The following is a 16612-nucleotide window of genomic DNA, read 5'->3' as shown; positions in this document are numbered from 1 at the left end:
CATGTGATTGCCCAGCACAACAACGGATATTCACAGCCTCCAAAGATGCTATGTTATGCTTTGCCATATGATACTCATTTAAGAAGGTAGATAAATGTGCAATATAGGTTACTCTTCCAACAACACTAGTGCTCATACTAAAAAAAGAGAGGATAAACCCAGTGACTTGCACTTTAAAGAAAAGTCACTCATGTGGGTAGCTGAGACCCAGATAAGGCTGTAGAAAACTGGAGTTTTCTCTACTGCATCTTTACAGAAACTAATAGAGTCATAGGTATTCAGAAAACACCCGATTTTTTCTTTTTTGAATGTAAACACCATCCAAGTCACTCTGGTATGCTATATCAGGAGTTTAAGGAGGTTTATTTGCTGGCAAAAGACAATAAAGGAATGGCTCTCCATCCATGGTCTCTCCTCCTCCCACCTAGCATAACCTGCTCCATTGTCCCAAACCAAATATGAAAACCAAATTATTCACTGCTAATATAAAACTGGGCTTATCTCATTTAAAAAGTGATTCCCATAAACAGTATCACACTGTATCCTTTAAAAACTGTTTTTAGGCTGGATGCAATGGCTCATGCCTTATTATAATCCCAGCAGTATGGGAGGCTGAGGTGGGAGGATTGCTTAAGCCCAGGAGTTCAAGTCCAGCCTGGGTAACATCACAAGACCCCATCTCTACAAAAATAAAAAAATTAGGCAGGCATGGTTGCATATGCCTGGAGTACCAGCTACTCAGGAGGCTGAGGATGGAGGTTGGCTTTAGCCCAGGAATTCAAGGCTGCAGTAAGCTGTGTTTGCACCGCTGTATTCCAGCCTGGGTCACAGAGTGAGACTTGTCTCAAAAAACAAAAACAAAAACAAAAACAAAACAAAAACAAAAACAAAAAATAAAAACTGCTTTAAAGAATTTGATCTATCACTAGAAAGAGAGTTACATATTGTTTCTGTATGATGAATATGCTTGGAATTATTTTGACAGAGTAGTATCTAGGCTGGTCATCAAACCATCTCAATAAATAAATGAATGAATAAATGAGTAAACAAACCAGCTTCAAGATTATACCTCTGTGGCTCTAGAAACAACCCACTTACCTAAGTCATCTTAAGGGATGTATTTTAAATGCGGCCAGACATCTAAAGAAAACTGAGAAACACAGCAGGGAAGTAACTATCAATTGGACTAAGGAGGTCACAGTGTCCTTGACTAAATATGGACTGCAAGAAAGGCATGACCTCATTTTCTATGTATGAAATCGGAAACTGAAATAGGCACCAAATTATGCCAGGCATAAAGCCCAAGGCAGTCAGAGAAAACACGTTTATCTACTTATTACACAAAGATGTTCATTGAAACTTTATATTGCAAAAACAAACAAACAAAAAACCTATGTTTAACAATAGGGTAATAGACAGCAAAAGGAATTACAGCATGCTCTCATAACCAAAATTATGCTGCAATTTAAAATCATACATGAACACTTTTAAATAATTTGGGGAAAATGCTTCCGTGTTTTGTGAAACATACATACATACACACACACATATACAATTTTATATATAAAATGCATATATACACACATACATATCATTTTTATATGTGTATATTTATGATATATACACACACACCCCACACACATATATTTCCTCAATTACGTTATAAAAATAAATTGGCAGGAGATATCCAAATTATTAAAGGACTTTTCAGAGTGAAATTAGAGGTATTTTTTCCCACTTAAAAATTTATCAAACTTTAAACAATTAGCTGATATTACTTCTATTTATAATTAGAAAAAATAATTATTTTGAAATTTATTCTGTTACTATAGAATAGACTGGAGTGGGAAAAAGTCTCCCTCACAGTGACTCAGAACCTTGATATTTCCATTTCTCTCTTTAAGCACTTTGGGAAGTGGATCTTACAACAGACTCTTATCTTGTTTCTTAAGGCAAGCTCTTAAGCACTGCCAAAGGAGGCCCTCTCCATTGCTCAGTGACCTTGGATGAAGAGTCTCTTCCCTGATGGAGCCACTATCATACACTAAATTTGCCCTTTTTAATTCCTGTTCCTCCCGATGTAATGAAATAGTTTTGTTGTACTTTGGGAGGAGGTGTGGAGAGCTATTTTTCCTGGGCTTTTCTTTTTGTCTGCTTTGTGATATTAATACTTTGGGCTCCTCTTACATTGTAGAAGCCTAACTCTGGGTTTCCTAAATAGAAAGGGCTGAGGATATATGAATAGTCTATTACACATCTTAGTCCAGGAATTGTCACAATTCATGTGCAAAAGTCTCCATGCACAGATAAAGAGCTCTGGTCTTTGAATTATCATATTAGACCCAACCAAATTCAGTGAATCATACAAGGCCACTTGAAATATCTAAAGTATTTGTTTTGTTTTGTTTTGACAGAGACTGGTTTTGTCGCCAGGCGCCAGGCTGGAATGCGGTGGCATGATCTCGGCTCACTGCAACCTCCAACCTCCATCTCTCAGGTTCAAGTAATTCTCCTGCTGCAGGCTCCTGAGTAGCTGGGACTACAGGCATGCACCACCACATCCAGCTAATTTTTGTATTTTAGTAGAGATGGGGTTTCACTGTGTTGGCCAGGATGGTCTTGATCTCTTGACTTGTGATCTGCCCGCCTCAGCCTCCCAAAGGACTGGGATTACAGACATACGCCACCACGCCTAGCCTGAAATATCTAAAGTATTGGAAAGATATTAAGATATTTTAAATACTCCTTTCTCCTTTGATATATATATATTTTTTTCCAGATGAAGTTTCCCTCTTGTTGCCCAGGCTGAAGTGCAATGGCACAGTCTCAGCTCACTGCAACCTCCACCTCCCAGGTTCAAGCGATTCTCCTGCCTCAGCCTCCCAAGAAGCTGGGATTACAGGCACCTGCCACCATACCTGGCTAATTTTGTATTTTTATTAGAGATGGTATTTCACCATGTTGGCCAGGCTGGTATTGAACTCCTGACCTCAGGTGATCTGCCCTCCACAGCGTCCCAAAGTGCTGGGATTGCAGGCCTGAGCCACTGTACCCGGCCTCCTTTCTCCTTTGAGTATGAAAGCATAGATTACCTGGCCCTAGGCAGAACACATTTCTTAGGTGAGAACAGGTTCAACTTTCTTTTCTCCTTCAAGGTCTTCACAGCGAAGTGGCCCTTAACATTTTAAGCAACACTGAGTACCTTTTTTAAAAGTTCACTAATTTACTAATTTAGTGAATTTGGCTTTTAAGGAAATCAGGGACTTTGAAACAAATTTAAACAGAATAACAATTCTTTGGACATGGTGAGATCAGTGAATTTGGCTTTTAAGGAAATCAGGGACTTTGAAACAAATTTAAACAGAATAACAATTCTTTGGACATGGTGAGATCAAATGGACATTTGCAGATACTTTAAAAGAAATACATTGCTTAAAAACTGTCTTAATATGTTCCTTCTTTCCTTAGCAATCTGTATTGTTCTAATGATAAAGACTAAGTGACTTCTAATAACTTTCTTGTGAGGTATCAATTGTTTCTTCCCCCCACTTGACCAAAATCAATGCCTTGTTAAAATAAGATACAATGTTGATTTAATTATCTAGGTAATTGGCTTTTCTTTTCTTTTCTTTCTTTCTTTTTTTTTTGAGATGGAGTTTCGCTCTTGTTACCCAGGCTGGAGTGCAATGGCACGATATTGGCTCACCGCAACCTCCGCCTCCTGGGTTCAGGCAATTCTCCTGCCTCAGCGTTCTGAGTAGCTGGGATTACAGGCATGCGCCACCACGCCAAGCCAATATTTTGTATTTTTAGTAGAGACGGGGTTTCACCATGTTGACCAGGATAGTCTCGATCTCTTGACCTCGTGATCCACCCACCTTGGCCTCCCTAAGTGCTGGGATTACAGGCGTGAGCCACTGCACCCGGCCCGGCTTTTCTTAAAATGAACTTCTTGGTCATAATATCCCTTTACTGGAAGTCGTCCTTTTAATCATCCTACATCTGTTGAGTTTTTAAAATTCAATATACAGCTCGGAGCTGGTGGCTCACGCTTGTAATCTCAACATTTTGGAAGGCAAGGTGGGTGGATCCGCTGAGCTCAGGAGTTCAAGACCAGCCTGGGCAACATGGTGAAACCCCATCTCTACAAAAAATACAAAAATTAGCCGGGCATGGTGGCACATACCTGTGGTCCCTGCTACTCAGGGAAATGAGGTAGGAGAACTGCTTGAGCCTGGGAGATGGTGGCTTCAGTGAGCTGAGATCATACCACTGCACTCTAGCCTGGGCAACAGAGCAAGACCCAGTCTTAAAAAAAAAAAAAATCAATATATGATAGCTAAGATTAAATTTAGATCTAGTCTGAGAACCAGTAAAGCTACAACTTATTCCTAAATCGATAAGGGCCAGGTGTGTATAGGCTTGAACCTTAGCTCTGCCATTTACTATCTGTGTCATCCTGAACCATTACCTCACCATGTGCAGACCTCCCATTCTTTCCTCATATACGTCATATGCTGAGATACAGGCACATACTAGGTGCCCAATCAATGGAAGTGATTAATATCTTTGATTCTCAATCTGTAAAAGTGGAGATAAAATAATTCTAGATATGCAATGATCATAAAGTATTTTCTATACCCATAGGGCTCTATATTACAAATGTTATTTCAGTTTCTGCAAAAGTAGATGTGTTCCCATTTTCTATGGTGCCTATGTTTTAATATTAAAAGGAGATCATTTTATTCTGTAGAGCCTTTTTAGTATAAAATTCAACCTCTCCCACTCACCACCTCAAATTACTGCCACTACCAAAATTGAAAAAATGTGATAATAGGTTTTGCTAGTTTTGTTACAGTAAATATTCCATAATACCTGGTTTCCTCCCTGATTGAGCTAAAAAATGACAAAGAAACCTATATACAACAGGTAATGTTTATGGAGAATATCAGAAGTTTCTGTAGAGATTGTTACAGGCTCTTTCCTAGCCCTTTCCTACGCACTGGCTCTGGGGTCATTAACAGGTAATTCCTTTACATGGTCACGTATGTGCAACTTATTTAACTTTCAGTGGAATCTTGTATATAGCTAGATTTCCATTAAGATCTGTACTTTTTTTAAAAAAAAACATAAACTGTGATATTTATAGTCATAAACTACCTCATCTAAGAAACAATTAACACGATTTTGCTGTTGTTCTGTTCTTGACAAACCAGGAACTTTAAAAGCTCATGAGATGTTTTAATTTTTAATTTTTCTTTTCTTTTCTTTCTTTTTTTTGACAGTCTCACTCTGTCACTCAGGCTGGAGTGTGCAGTGGCACAATCCTGGGTTACTGCAACCTCTGCCTCCTGGAATTCACACAATTCTCCCACCTCAGCCTCCCGAGTAGCTAGGATTACAGGCAGGCAACACCATCCCTGGCTAATTTTATTATTTATTTATTTATTTATTTATTTATTTATTTATTTATTAGTAGAGACAGGGTTGCACCATGTTGGCCAGGCTGGTGGGACCTCAAGTGATCCACCTGCCTTGCCTCCCAAAGTGCTGGGATTATAGATAGGTGTGAGTCACTGCACCTGGCCTCCTTTTTTTTTTTTTTTTTTTTTTTTGAGATGGAGTCTTGCTCTGTCTCCCAGTCTGGAGTGCAACAGCATAATCTTAGCTCACTGCAACCTCCACCTCCTGGGTTCAAGCGATTCTCCTGCCTCAGGCTCCCAAGTAGCTGAAATTACAGGGGCCTGACATTGCTTCCAGCTAATTGTGTATTTTTTAGTAATGACATGGCTTTGTCATGTTGGCCAGTCTGGTCTTGACTCTTGACCTCAGGTGATCCACCTGCCTCAGCCTCCGAAAGTGCTGCGATTATAGGCATGAGCCACCACATCCACCTTTTTTTTTTCTTTTCTTTTCTTTTTTTTTTTTTTTTAATAGAGACGAGGTTTTACTGTGTTGCCCAGGCCAGCTGGTTTTGAACTCCTGAGCTCAAGTGATCCTCCCACTTCAGCCTAGGCAATCCTCTAGCCTCAGCCTCCCTAAGTGCTAGGATTGTCCTCGTGAAGTAACAGAATCATAGCCATGAGGCTCCTCGCCCAGCCTAATTTTGCATTTCTTAATCATCTCAAAAGCATATGAACGTGAGGCTGCATTTACCTTTGTACTCCATGCTACCTCTCCACCTTAGGATTTGTCAATCTCTGGCAAATGAACCATCATTCACTCCCAACAATGTGTAATACACCTGCCCACTCGGCGGCAGGACCTACATGTGTCCATCTGTCTAGAACTCTGTATAAACTCAAGGGCTGCAGATTTTCAGCTAACCTAGACCCACTTTTGCAGACTGGTTCATTTCTTCCCCTCTTTACTGTGCTGCAGAAGAGATGGGGTAAAATGTTCTTCTATTCATCACCCACACATACCAGGCCACTCTTCAGGTCCCGCTGTATTCTTTCCCTCCAGTTTAATGCTGAGAAAGAGTAAGTAAGTCTCTCTCTCTCACCCTGCAGCATTTTGCAAAACAATTATCATCTGACACCAGAAGGCAACGCAAGGTTTTGAAAACCTATCGATTTCTTTCCCCCATCTCTCCACCCCTAACTGTGATAAAATATCTCCGCCGCCAGGCAGCCTGTAACCTCATAAACACTCTGGTGCTTTTGGGAAAAGGACCTCAAATGACACTTGTTGATAACATTTTGCTTCTCTACAAAAACACAACTCTGTTAAGTACTTTGCTTACATCAGTTATGAGAATCAGGTTGGCAGTGTTTTAAGGATAAGTTACAATTATTAGACCTGAGAAGATAAACCATCTGGATAACTGTCTCTTATGTTTAGTCTCCCTTTTGTGACTTCAGAAGATTCTTTTTCTTATACTAAAATCAAATTTAAATCAAGGCAAAAGGCAGGCAATATTGTGGTATGCATGAGGTGGTTTGATGATGGCACATAACTATTCTTCTCCATTAGTTATCTCTATATGATTCTTACATGCACACAAACACACACCAGTTCAGATGAGCAGCCTGGGCTTTGTGACAACCTTTGGGGCAGCTCCAAGAAGGTAAGCCTTAAAATAGGAAAAGGCTTGGGTGAATATACGGCATTTGACAAATCTCAAATGGGGAATTTAGTAAATTCGTGTCTAAAAGCTTTTCTACAGACTGTAGGACATGTTCAAAGTCACCAGTTACTTAAGAAAGAAGGGAAGGTGGGCGGGAACAGGGTGCAGCAGGGAAGGAGAAGCCCTTGGGGTACCCTTGTGAGGCACTGGCAGGGCACAGTGGCAACAGAAGAGAGACAACATTTTATCAAAGGACACTGGTTAGCTCTCTAAACAAAGGTCTCTAGAGAATATGCCAAACTGTGAACACCTATCACCAATAAAATTCAGAGTAAAAAGTAACTTACAATGTGGGCTACATATTAGGGAGCTTATTGAGTTGCAATCATTCAAAAGTTCAGAGCACAGAATCCAAATAGATATGTGTCAAACGAAGGAGTCAAACGAATCTCCGGTTTGCAACTGCCTTCCGAAAGCTGTTAGGCTTTTACAATGAGCACTGCATCAAAATAGGTGCATATTCTATATAAATATCTGTTAAAGTCTCTTTACTTAAAAGGAAAGAATTAAGACAGTACCACAACATAGGAGTGCCGTTCGTCGCACGCCATGGCCACTTCGGACACCTACCCATCAGGGTAGCGTGCCACTGCCTCCCCATCACCAAATCCTCTCCCGGCCTTAGAACGCAGCTGCATCCCGCTGGTGGCCCTGCCAAAACGGTCCCCACATGCAAAGTGCAGGGTGTCAATGCCCCATCGCTGGAGAGCCTGCAGCGCTAGATTTGCAATGACGCCACATGGAGAAAACATGAAAAGAAACAAGGACGAGAAGGCGACACTAAACAAAAACATGCTCTCCTTCTTTAGTGATCCATGAAAAAAAAAAAAAAAAAAAAAAAAGGAAAGAAAGAAAGAAAAGAAAAAGGAAAAGGAAAAAAAGAAATCCCAAACTAGAAATGGTCAAGACCGCCTTATCAGGACACATTCGGGATACTCCTAATCCTTACCTGGGCTACGAAACAAATGTTTAAAAATTAGAAGTACCTGGGAAATCAGCTTGGACGCATTATAAAACAGAATCTCCCACCATCACCATTACCACCAGCCATGGATAAATTAAAAACCCAGCACTTAAGCTACTAGAAACTACATTTTAATTACAGAGCTGAGGTTTACATAATCGCAAATTACATAATACTGCTGTGCACTAAAAACCCTTCCATAGGTGAAGCTTCACACCATCCGGTCTTTTTAACATTTTCCAGAGAGGGCTGGAAAAGTCTGCTGAATAACTGAGGGGAGGGAGGGAGTGGGGTGCTGGAAAAGTCACCCTTGACAAGCTGCAGAGTCGACCCAACGTTCCAGGATAAAGAGGGACTCGGAGCAGGTGACTCCCCTGCGCCCCCGTGTCCGGGCGTCTAGGGCCGAGGCAGGGCGAGCGGGCGCGGGGCGCAGGGCAGGGGCTTACCTGCTCCCCGAAGTCGATGGCTATGTTGGTGATGCCCAGGGGCACCAAGAACCGGATCAGGGGCCAGTAGTGCGTGAGAGCCGGGAATTTCACCATAGTCCCCGCCGTGGGCTGACCCCACACACATCTGCCGCCGCAAGGGGACTCTGCGGGGAGGTGAGGGGCGCGGGGCGAGCGGGGCGCGGGCCGACTGAGGCCGCGTGCGGCGGGGCCTCCGGCGGGGCGGCGGCTCCTCCTCGCGGCTGCGGCGCCTTCTCTGAGCGCGGCTGCTCTAGCAGGGGATCCGCAAGCTCAAGTCCATCCCTGCTGCCCTCCCACACAACAAAGATCTGCCGGGAAAAAAAAGAGGAGGGACGGCGGCGGCGGCGGCAGAAGGTTCTGCTGACAGCGGCTCCATTATAAGCGCTCTGGGGCCCGGAAATAAATAACCGCGCGCACGAGGCGCTGCCGCCGCCGCCGCCGCCCGGAGGAAATCAGGGGCGGGCGCGGAGGCGCGGACACCGCCGGCGGCCCCGGGGGCGGGCTGGGGAGGGGGCCGGGCCGGGCCTGGCGCGCCGCGGCCTCGTTCCCTGAGCCGCCGCCCGCCGTCTGCACGGCCGCTGGGGGCGCTGCGCACGCTCAGGCCGCGGGGTGGGCGCCTCCGGGGCGCGGGGCGGGGCTCTCCGCGGAGCCTTGGCCGGCCCGGGGGCGGCGGCGCTGGGGGCGCGGCTGGGACGGCCTGGGGACGCGGGGGCGCCGGCGGGGGGCGGGGGCGTCGGGCTGCCTAGAAGTCCGGGGGCGCCCCGGCTCGGTGGCCGGGCCCTGTCTCCCGCGTCCTGCGGGGCCGGGGGCCGGAGTTCCCGCGCTGGGTTCCCCGGGAGGGCCCGGGCGTCTGGAAGACTTGGCAGCCGGGGCAAGCGATGTGGGCGCGGACGCGCGAGGCGGGCCGGGGCTCGGGACCCCGCGCCGCGGGGCTGGGAAGGGCGCCGTCCCGCGGTGGCCGTGCTGGCGGCGGGCGGGGACTGCGGAGGAGGCAGCTCTCGCCGGGGCTGGGGCCTGCTTCGGAGGACTAGCGGCCCGGGAGGGATGGAGGTGCCGCTCCGGGAGAGCGAAAGACGCGAGGAACGGTCGCCCAGGAGGGAGCCTGTCACCCAGGGTTTCCAGGGGAGACTGTGGCCCGCGTCCCTGGGGAAAAAATGCGCCGGGGCAGCAGGGAGCGATCTCTGCAGGCGCCCAGGCTGGGGCCGGCCGCCCTCTGGGGCGCTCAGACCTGCCTGCTGCAGGCAGTTTGCAAACAGTACGCCCGATTCTTTTCATTGTAAAAAAGCCCTATTAAAAATAACTCGTTAAGCCTATCATCTCTTAAATAAAGGGGAAGAAAGAGAAAAGTGTGTTCTGTTTTGTAATACCTGATTTCAGAGTAACTAGTCGCGGCGCTGAGAGTTTGACCTAAAGCTCAGCAGTGTGACAGCAACACCAGCATCCATCCCCGCACCCCAGCACTGTGTGCCGCGAGGGAGGAGGACCCGGGGAATGAAAAGGGACTCTGGACAAGGCTGGCTTTACCAGCGTGCGACCTGTGCAGTCAGAGTGCCCGCACTTAGGACTAACTCGCTGCTGCTGCTCTCTTGAATTTGAATAAAGGTCACTGCATTTTCATTTTGTACTGGGCCTGGCATAGGAGTAGCCTATCGTGGTCTTATTTTGTACCCCCTCTCACACACATCTCTTGGCGTTTAATAAACATGATAAAATAATTTATTATTAAAAGTAAGAAAGTGTCTTGTGCCTAGAATGAACCTATTAACTCACAATTTAGCTTTGTAAAGTTTTTGTAATAGTGAGCTTGAGACCTCAATATCCCGGATTCAGTGATTTCCCAACTATTTTGAAAGTATTAAATGGGTCTATAGGCGAGGCGTGGTAGTGAGCGCCTGTAGTCCCAGCTACTCGAGAGGCTGAGGCAGGAGAAGTGCCTGAACCCAGGAGGTGGAGGTTGCAGTGAGCCGAGACTGCGCCACGACACTCAAGACTGCATGACAGAGCGAGACTCCCTGTCAAAAAATAATAGATAATCCAGCACTTTGAGAGGCCTAGGCAGGTGGATCACTTGAGGTCGGGGGTTCGAGACCAACCTGAGCAACATGGAGAAACCCAGTCTCTATTAAAAATACAAAAAATTAACCGGGTGTGGTGGTGCATGCCTATAATCCCAGCTACTCGGGAGGCTGAGGCAGGAGAATCGCTTGAACCTGGGTGGCAGAGGTTGCAGTGAGCAGAGATTGCACCATTGCACTACAGCCTGGACAAAAAGATCGAAACTCTGTCTCAAACTATATAATAAATAAATATTTTCATATTTTACATCCTTTTAAAATACCTTTTTGAAGTTCCACACAACTTGAACAGGCCTTGAGAAATAGGAAGCTAATTTTCCTTGAAGCTCTGATGTAACCTCAAATTACATTCCCTATAATTAAAATTAAACTAAGCCACCATGACATGTGTATACCTATGTAACAATCCTGCAAGATCAGCACATGTACCCAGAACTTAAAGTATAATTTAAAAAATATATATATCAAAAAAGAAATACCAAGCTACATAATATTTATGTCATGAGACATTATATTGCACTAATAAAGATGTTAATTTATTTAAAAAAATTAACTTTGGTAAGTATTTATTGTGTTAAATGTGTCAAATAGCAATGCGGTATTTAAAAGATTTCCCAGCAAAACAGGAGGTTAATGTGGATAGGACTGTCTTCAGGAGGAAGTTTCTGAAAGGTGTGTTTAAATATATTTGAATCTTACTTAAATATACAAAAGAGGAACTTGTTATTTAAAGAAATTCTCTGGGAAAGAGTTCTTTTCTAAAGCAAATATCACCTCACGGTTTATCATTCTGTTATTCTAGGTTTCATGGGCTGACTCATTTTACTTAGCGCAATCTAATTACACTGACCTTTGTCGAGAATTGGGATTGATGAGGTCCTAGATCGATCCCCATCAAGTCCAGTTTCCTTTCGCTGGTCTCTGGACAAGGACTGCCACAGCTCCGGCTGCCTGATGCAAACATACACCTTTGGTCTTCAGGGGCAATGGTGAGACAATTCCAGTGGATCAATAAAAAGTCATCATCCTTGTTTGAGTGTTCTAAAGTGCATTTTTCAAATGAGTGATTTGGAAGTGTCATCTCTGACTATGGCAAAGAGCCCTTTTTAGATTTTAAAGGCCTATGAATTTCAGTAACACTATGGCAACATGGAAACAAATGGGACATTTTTTTTTTGGTCACAGTCAAAATCTGAAACAGATTTCAAAGAATTTTTGGCTCCTCTCTCTTTCTGTTTTTTTATTTTTATTTTTATTTTTTAATGATTACAATAGACATTTATTTAAAGTAAAACATTTGCAGACAAAATAATTCTTAAATTTTATGTTTCAGGTTTTACCATCTTCATAAAAATGCTTGGAGGACAGCTGCATCCACAGACGTCAAATACGTGATGACTTCTTTGACCATTCTTCTCAGTATTTTCTTTCCCAAATAAGCACTTTCAGATACGGTTCAAGGTAGAACTTATCCTCTTCGTGTTTGATCTGCTGCTCTTAACAAGATCTGCTGCCTCAGAGTCAGATCCAGTGTTCTGATGTGAAACATCCTGCCATTAGAAAGTCCTCTTACGGCTTTCTTTACTTCTTTATCCTTGTACATCGTCTCATCTCACGTTTACCATCCAGCCACCTGTTTGAAGCTGCAGTAGCCGGCAATCTTGACCCAAACGTGAAATATTGCCTTCTCTCTCTCTTTTTATTTATTTATCTAATTTATTTTATTTTTGAGGTGGAGTTTTCGCTCTTGCTGCCCAGGCTGCAGTGTAATGGCACAATCTCAGCTCACTGCAACCTCCACTTCCCAGGTTCAAGTGATTCTCCCGCCTCAGCCTCCCAAGTAGCCGGGACTACAGGCATGTGCCACCATGCCCAGCTAATTTTTGTATTTTTAGTAGAGATGGGTTTCATCCTGTTAGCCAGTATGGTCTTGATCTCCTGATATCTTGATCTGCCTGCCTCTGCCTCCCATAGGGCTGGGATTACAGGTGTGAGGCACCATGCCTGAACTCTCTTTTTAAACTTTGTTGTTTGAAAATATAATTTCAGAATGTAAGTGATAAGAATGAGTAGGAGATTTTTTAAATTACTCAGAAGCCAAAAAGACATCCCCAAATTGTTGGGTGTTTTCTTTCTGAATGTACAGCTTTATCTTCTGCTTAAAAAATCTTAGACTTGATGGCTTTTGGTCAAAGATCATTACAAGATTTGCAAATTCTAGACTCAATAGTGTAAGAAAAAATATGTACATGTAGAAAAAAATGCTGGAAGAAAATATGCTCAACTATTCACAGTAGATAGTTATTGCTGAGTGGTATGAATATGGCTGATTATTCCTTCCTTTGTATACTTTTCTGTGTTTAATGCAATGGGCATATATAAGTTTATTTAAAAAACAGTTTTAAAAAATATTTATAAAACGTTACTAGAAATGCAAACTAGCACTGATTTCAGAGCATGGAAAAAGTTACTCTTTGCAAAACAATTTTGCAAATGACCAACAATATCATTTTGGTGCCTAAAATTATTAATTCCAAGTTTTTAAAGGAGCTAATGCAGAAAGAAAGACTAAAAGTTACATACATGTCTAATTTACCTTTTTTTCCTGAATTTGATCTTAAATGAACAGATTCAAGTAACCCCTACCAAGAAACAGCTGCTTCAAAGGGCAAAATAAAATATTGTCTTTAAAGTTATCCAGCTCTAGAACTCTGTAACTCAGACTGCCTTGACTTGAGGAACCCTATGACATCATGTTGGGAGTGTAGCTGTGAGCATGGTTTGGGAGTAGATGCCATATTGGTTGATTTGTATAAGCTTGACCCAACAGGGTTACCCTCATTGATTCCATGCAATTATCCTATATCATGTATTTAGTATAGCCAACTTGTTTAATAATTTTGATGGAAGACCTAGTCCTAAAGATTGACATCTAGTGTTGAGTCACAACCCTCCAATATAGGGTAGACTAGGTATAAATTTAAGCCTCACAGTTCTGTATCTGGGCCTTGAGTAATTTTGCTCCATGGCTCACTGAGGATGTGGTGAGGGGAAGTCTACAATTTCAGCCTATTTAATTGTGTTCATATAAACATCATTCTATTGATAAAGTCATGATTTCTGCCAAGTTGCCATCTTCCAAGAGACCAAAAAGAGAAGTATTTGCAGTATTTAAAAGTAAAATTGTTAAGTTTTACTTTTGCTATTCCAGCCTAAAGCCTAAGTATAATTTGCCTGGGCTAATTATTAAAGTCAGTTTCTGTACTCTCAGCACACGCCAGAAGTGGAGGTAGGAGGTGAGGGGAATGGGTAAATGATCCTGAAATTGTCATTTGCTGTAGATAAGCTAGAATTAGCTGGTTAAATTCTGCCAAGAGTTATAGTTCTCACTTTTAATCACTTCCTTAATAATATTTTTAAAGGGACCACACAGGTGCTTCAAAATGTGTGCTGTAAAAAGGAATGGGGAAGAATTCTAGGTACTGTTATGGAATAATCTGTAGAATATTTTGTTAAGTGAGAAAAGCAAGGTGCCAAACCATAAAATGGTATGTTATTTTGGGGGCAAAAAGGGAGAGAAATATGAATATGTGTGTGTGTGTGTGTGTGTACATGTGAATGTGCTTATATTTGTGAAAAGGCACACTGGTAGGATAAGCTGAAAATTAATTAAATGTTTATGAGAGAAGGAACAGAACAGATTGGAATTGGGAAGGAATGATGCTTTCTCTGAATGTACCTTAGAATCAAATTTTGGCCTAGAAAACATTCCTGTTTTATATGTTGAAAAAAATAAATCAAAAGAAAAATTGACAGCAGATACATTTCACACAGACTTTTTTCTGAGTTGGTCCCCTTTTATTCCAAGGAAAGAATTTGAGGCAGCTTAAGTCATAGCACAGATATATACCTTATGCATTTTGACAAATTTTGATTTGTCTGTAACGGCTAGAGAATAAAACCATTTGGAGAGACTCTTGCCAGGGCAACTGTGTAATCTGGTGGCACTGGGCATTGGTAACTACCAACTCATTCTTTCCTCTGAAAAGTGACCTAAAAAACAAGAGTGAGTTTTGGGGCAGATTCTGCCTGTTCCCCTGAGAAATGACACCACCAGAAGCTGACTTTCAGGATTCCTGAAGTAATGTACTTTATACAGGTAAACATTTGATGATTTGCCAACTTATATTTGGCTCATAATGGTACAACATAGAAGGTGAGCATATACGTAATTCATCCTGGCTCTGCAAACCTGAGGTCTGGCAATGCTTAACGAGCATTATATATTATTATAACTACTTTTTATTCTCCTTTTTCCCTCTTTCTTCAACTTCTGATGGTTTTGTTTAAATGACCAGAATAAGAGAGAATGCCTGTAATTGAAAATATTGATCACACCTGTAATCTCAGCACTTTGGAAGGCTGAGTCGGGTGGATCACCTGAGGTCAAGAGTTTGAGACCACCCTGGCCACAAAAATCAGCTGGGCATGGTGGCGCACACCTGTAATCCCAGCTACTCAGGAGGCTGAGGCAGGAGAATCTCTTGAACTTGGAGAGTAGAGGTTGCAGTGAGCCAAGATCACGCCATTGCACTTCAACCTGGGCAACAGGAGCGAAACTCCATCTCAAAAACAACAACAACAACAACAACAACAACAATAAAGCTTATGATATTATCCTTGACATCTATTCAAAATCTTTTTAATTTTCCACCATCCACTATTTAACTATGTAAAAGTCAGGTAATAAAATACATTTATCTCTTTCTAATCAGGCGATGAGGCATAAACTGTTGGGGCATACCGCTCGGGGCCACTGCTGTTTGGGATTAAAACACTGGCATTGCGGTCTGGACGGAGAGCCTTCATATTCTTGCTTACTTTCCCAGTCACTGCCCCAGCATTCTTGCTCTTCTCTTCCATTTAATATTTTGGCAGTCAGAGTCAGGGCTGTATTCCTTTCTCTTTCTAGAGTATAAGTCTGATCTCTACCACAAAATATTAAATTTACTGAGTTTGAAACTATTTAGAGGAGGGATTCCCAACCCCTGGGCCATGGACAGGTATAGGTCTGTGGCCTGTTAGGAGCTGGGCCACACAATAGAAGGTGAATGGCGGGGGGCAAGTGAAATTTCATGTGTATTTACAGCCACTCCCATTACTCACGTGACCACCTGGGCTCTGCCTCCTGTCAGATCAGCGGTGGCCTTAGAGTTTCGTAGGAGCATGAACCCTATTGTGAACTGCGCCTGTGAGGGATCTTGGTTGTGGGCTCCTTTTGAGAATATAATGCCTGATGATCTGTCACGATCTCCCATTACCTCCAGATGGGACCGTCTGGTTGCAGGAAAACAAGCTCAGGGCTCCCACTGAGTCTACATTATGGTGAGTTATGTAATTATTATGTCTTATTATGTAATAAAAATAGAAATAAAGCGCACAATAAATGTAATGTGCTGGAATCATCCCGAAACCATCCTGACCCCAGTCTGTGGAAAAATTGTCTTCTATGAAACTGGTCTCTAGTGCCAAAAAGATTGGGGACCACTGTTTAGAGTACTGTTACATCTCCTTTTACCCTCCACCACCTGCATCCGTAAAGGCAGTAACAGACACTAAATAATATGTTTGGAGATGAGTGTTTTATGTTTTTATGTTTAATCTCCAAGCTAGCAAGTGTGTTATCCTTTCCATTATACAGTTAATACTAATTGGACATCTTTCACATTTTGATAATATGTGGAAATCGGATTCTCTTGCTTCTCAGGCTTCACTATCCCAGAGAAAAGGTAGACAAACAATCGTACTTTAAATTGTTACTGCACTCTAATCAAATATGTTTTCTGTTTTCAATGTTGTTCATTATATTTTAGTAGGTATCAATTCATCAAACAAGTAGTGCGATTTTGCCTTTTATTTTTATTTTTTTGAGACAGAGTCTCACTTTCTCGCCCAGGCTGGAATGCAGCGGTGTGAC

General features: G+C 42.7%; 1 protein-coding gene across 1 annotated transcript in view; it reads right to left on the bottom strand.

Moving 5' to 3' along the window:
• ANKH (ANKH inorganic pyrophosphate transport regulator) overlaps positions 1-9127 on the bottom strand; it is a 167487-nt gene extending 158360 nt beyond the window's left edge. Inside the window, exon 1 of the mRNA XM_003932487.4 lies at positions 8540-9127. Coding sequence (XP_003932536.1) covers positions 8540-8635 — 96 coding nt within the window. The 5' untranslated portion in view covers positions 8636-9127. The remainder of the gene's footprint in view (positions 1-8539) is intronic.
• Positions 9128-16612: the final 7485 nt, after the last annotated feature.

This window comes from Saimiri boliviensis, chromosome 1, assembly GCF_048565385.1.
Source record: "Saimiri boliviensis isolate mSaiBol1 chromosome 1, mSaiBol1.pri, whole genome shotgun sequence".
Classification (NCBI taxonomy): Eukaryota; Metazoa; Chordata; class Mammalia; order Primates; family Cebidae; genus Saimiri; species Saimiri boliviensis.
The sequence above is the reverse complement of the archived record's forward strand: the minus strand, read 5'-3'. Positions and strand labels throughout refer to the sequence as shown.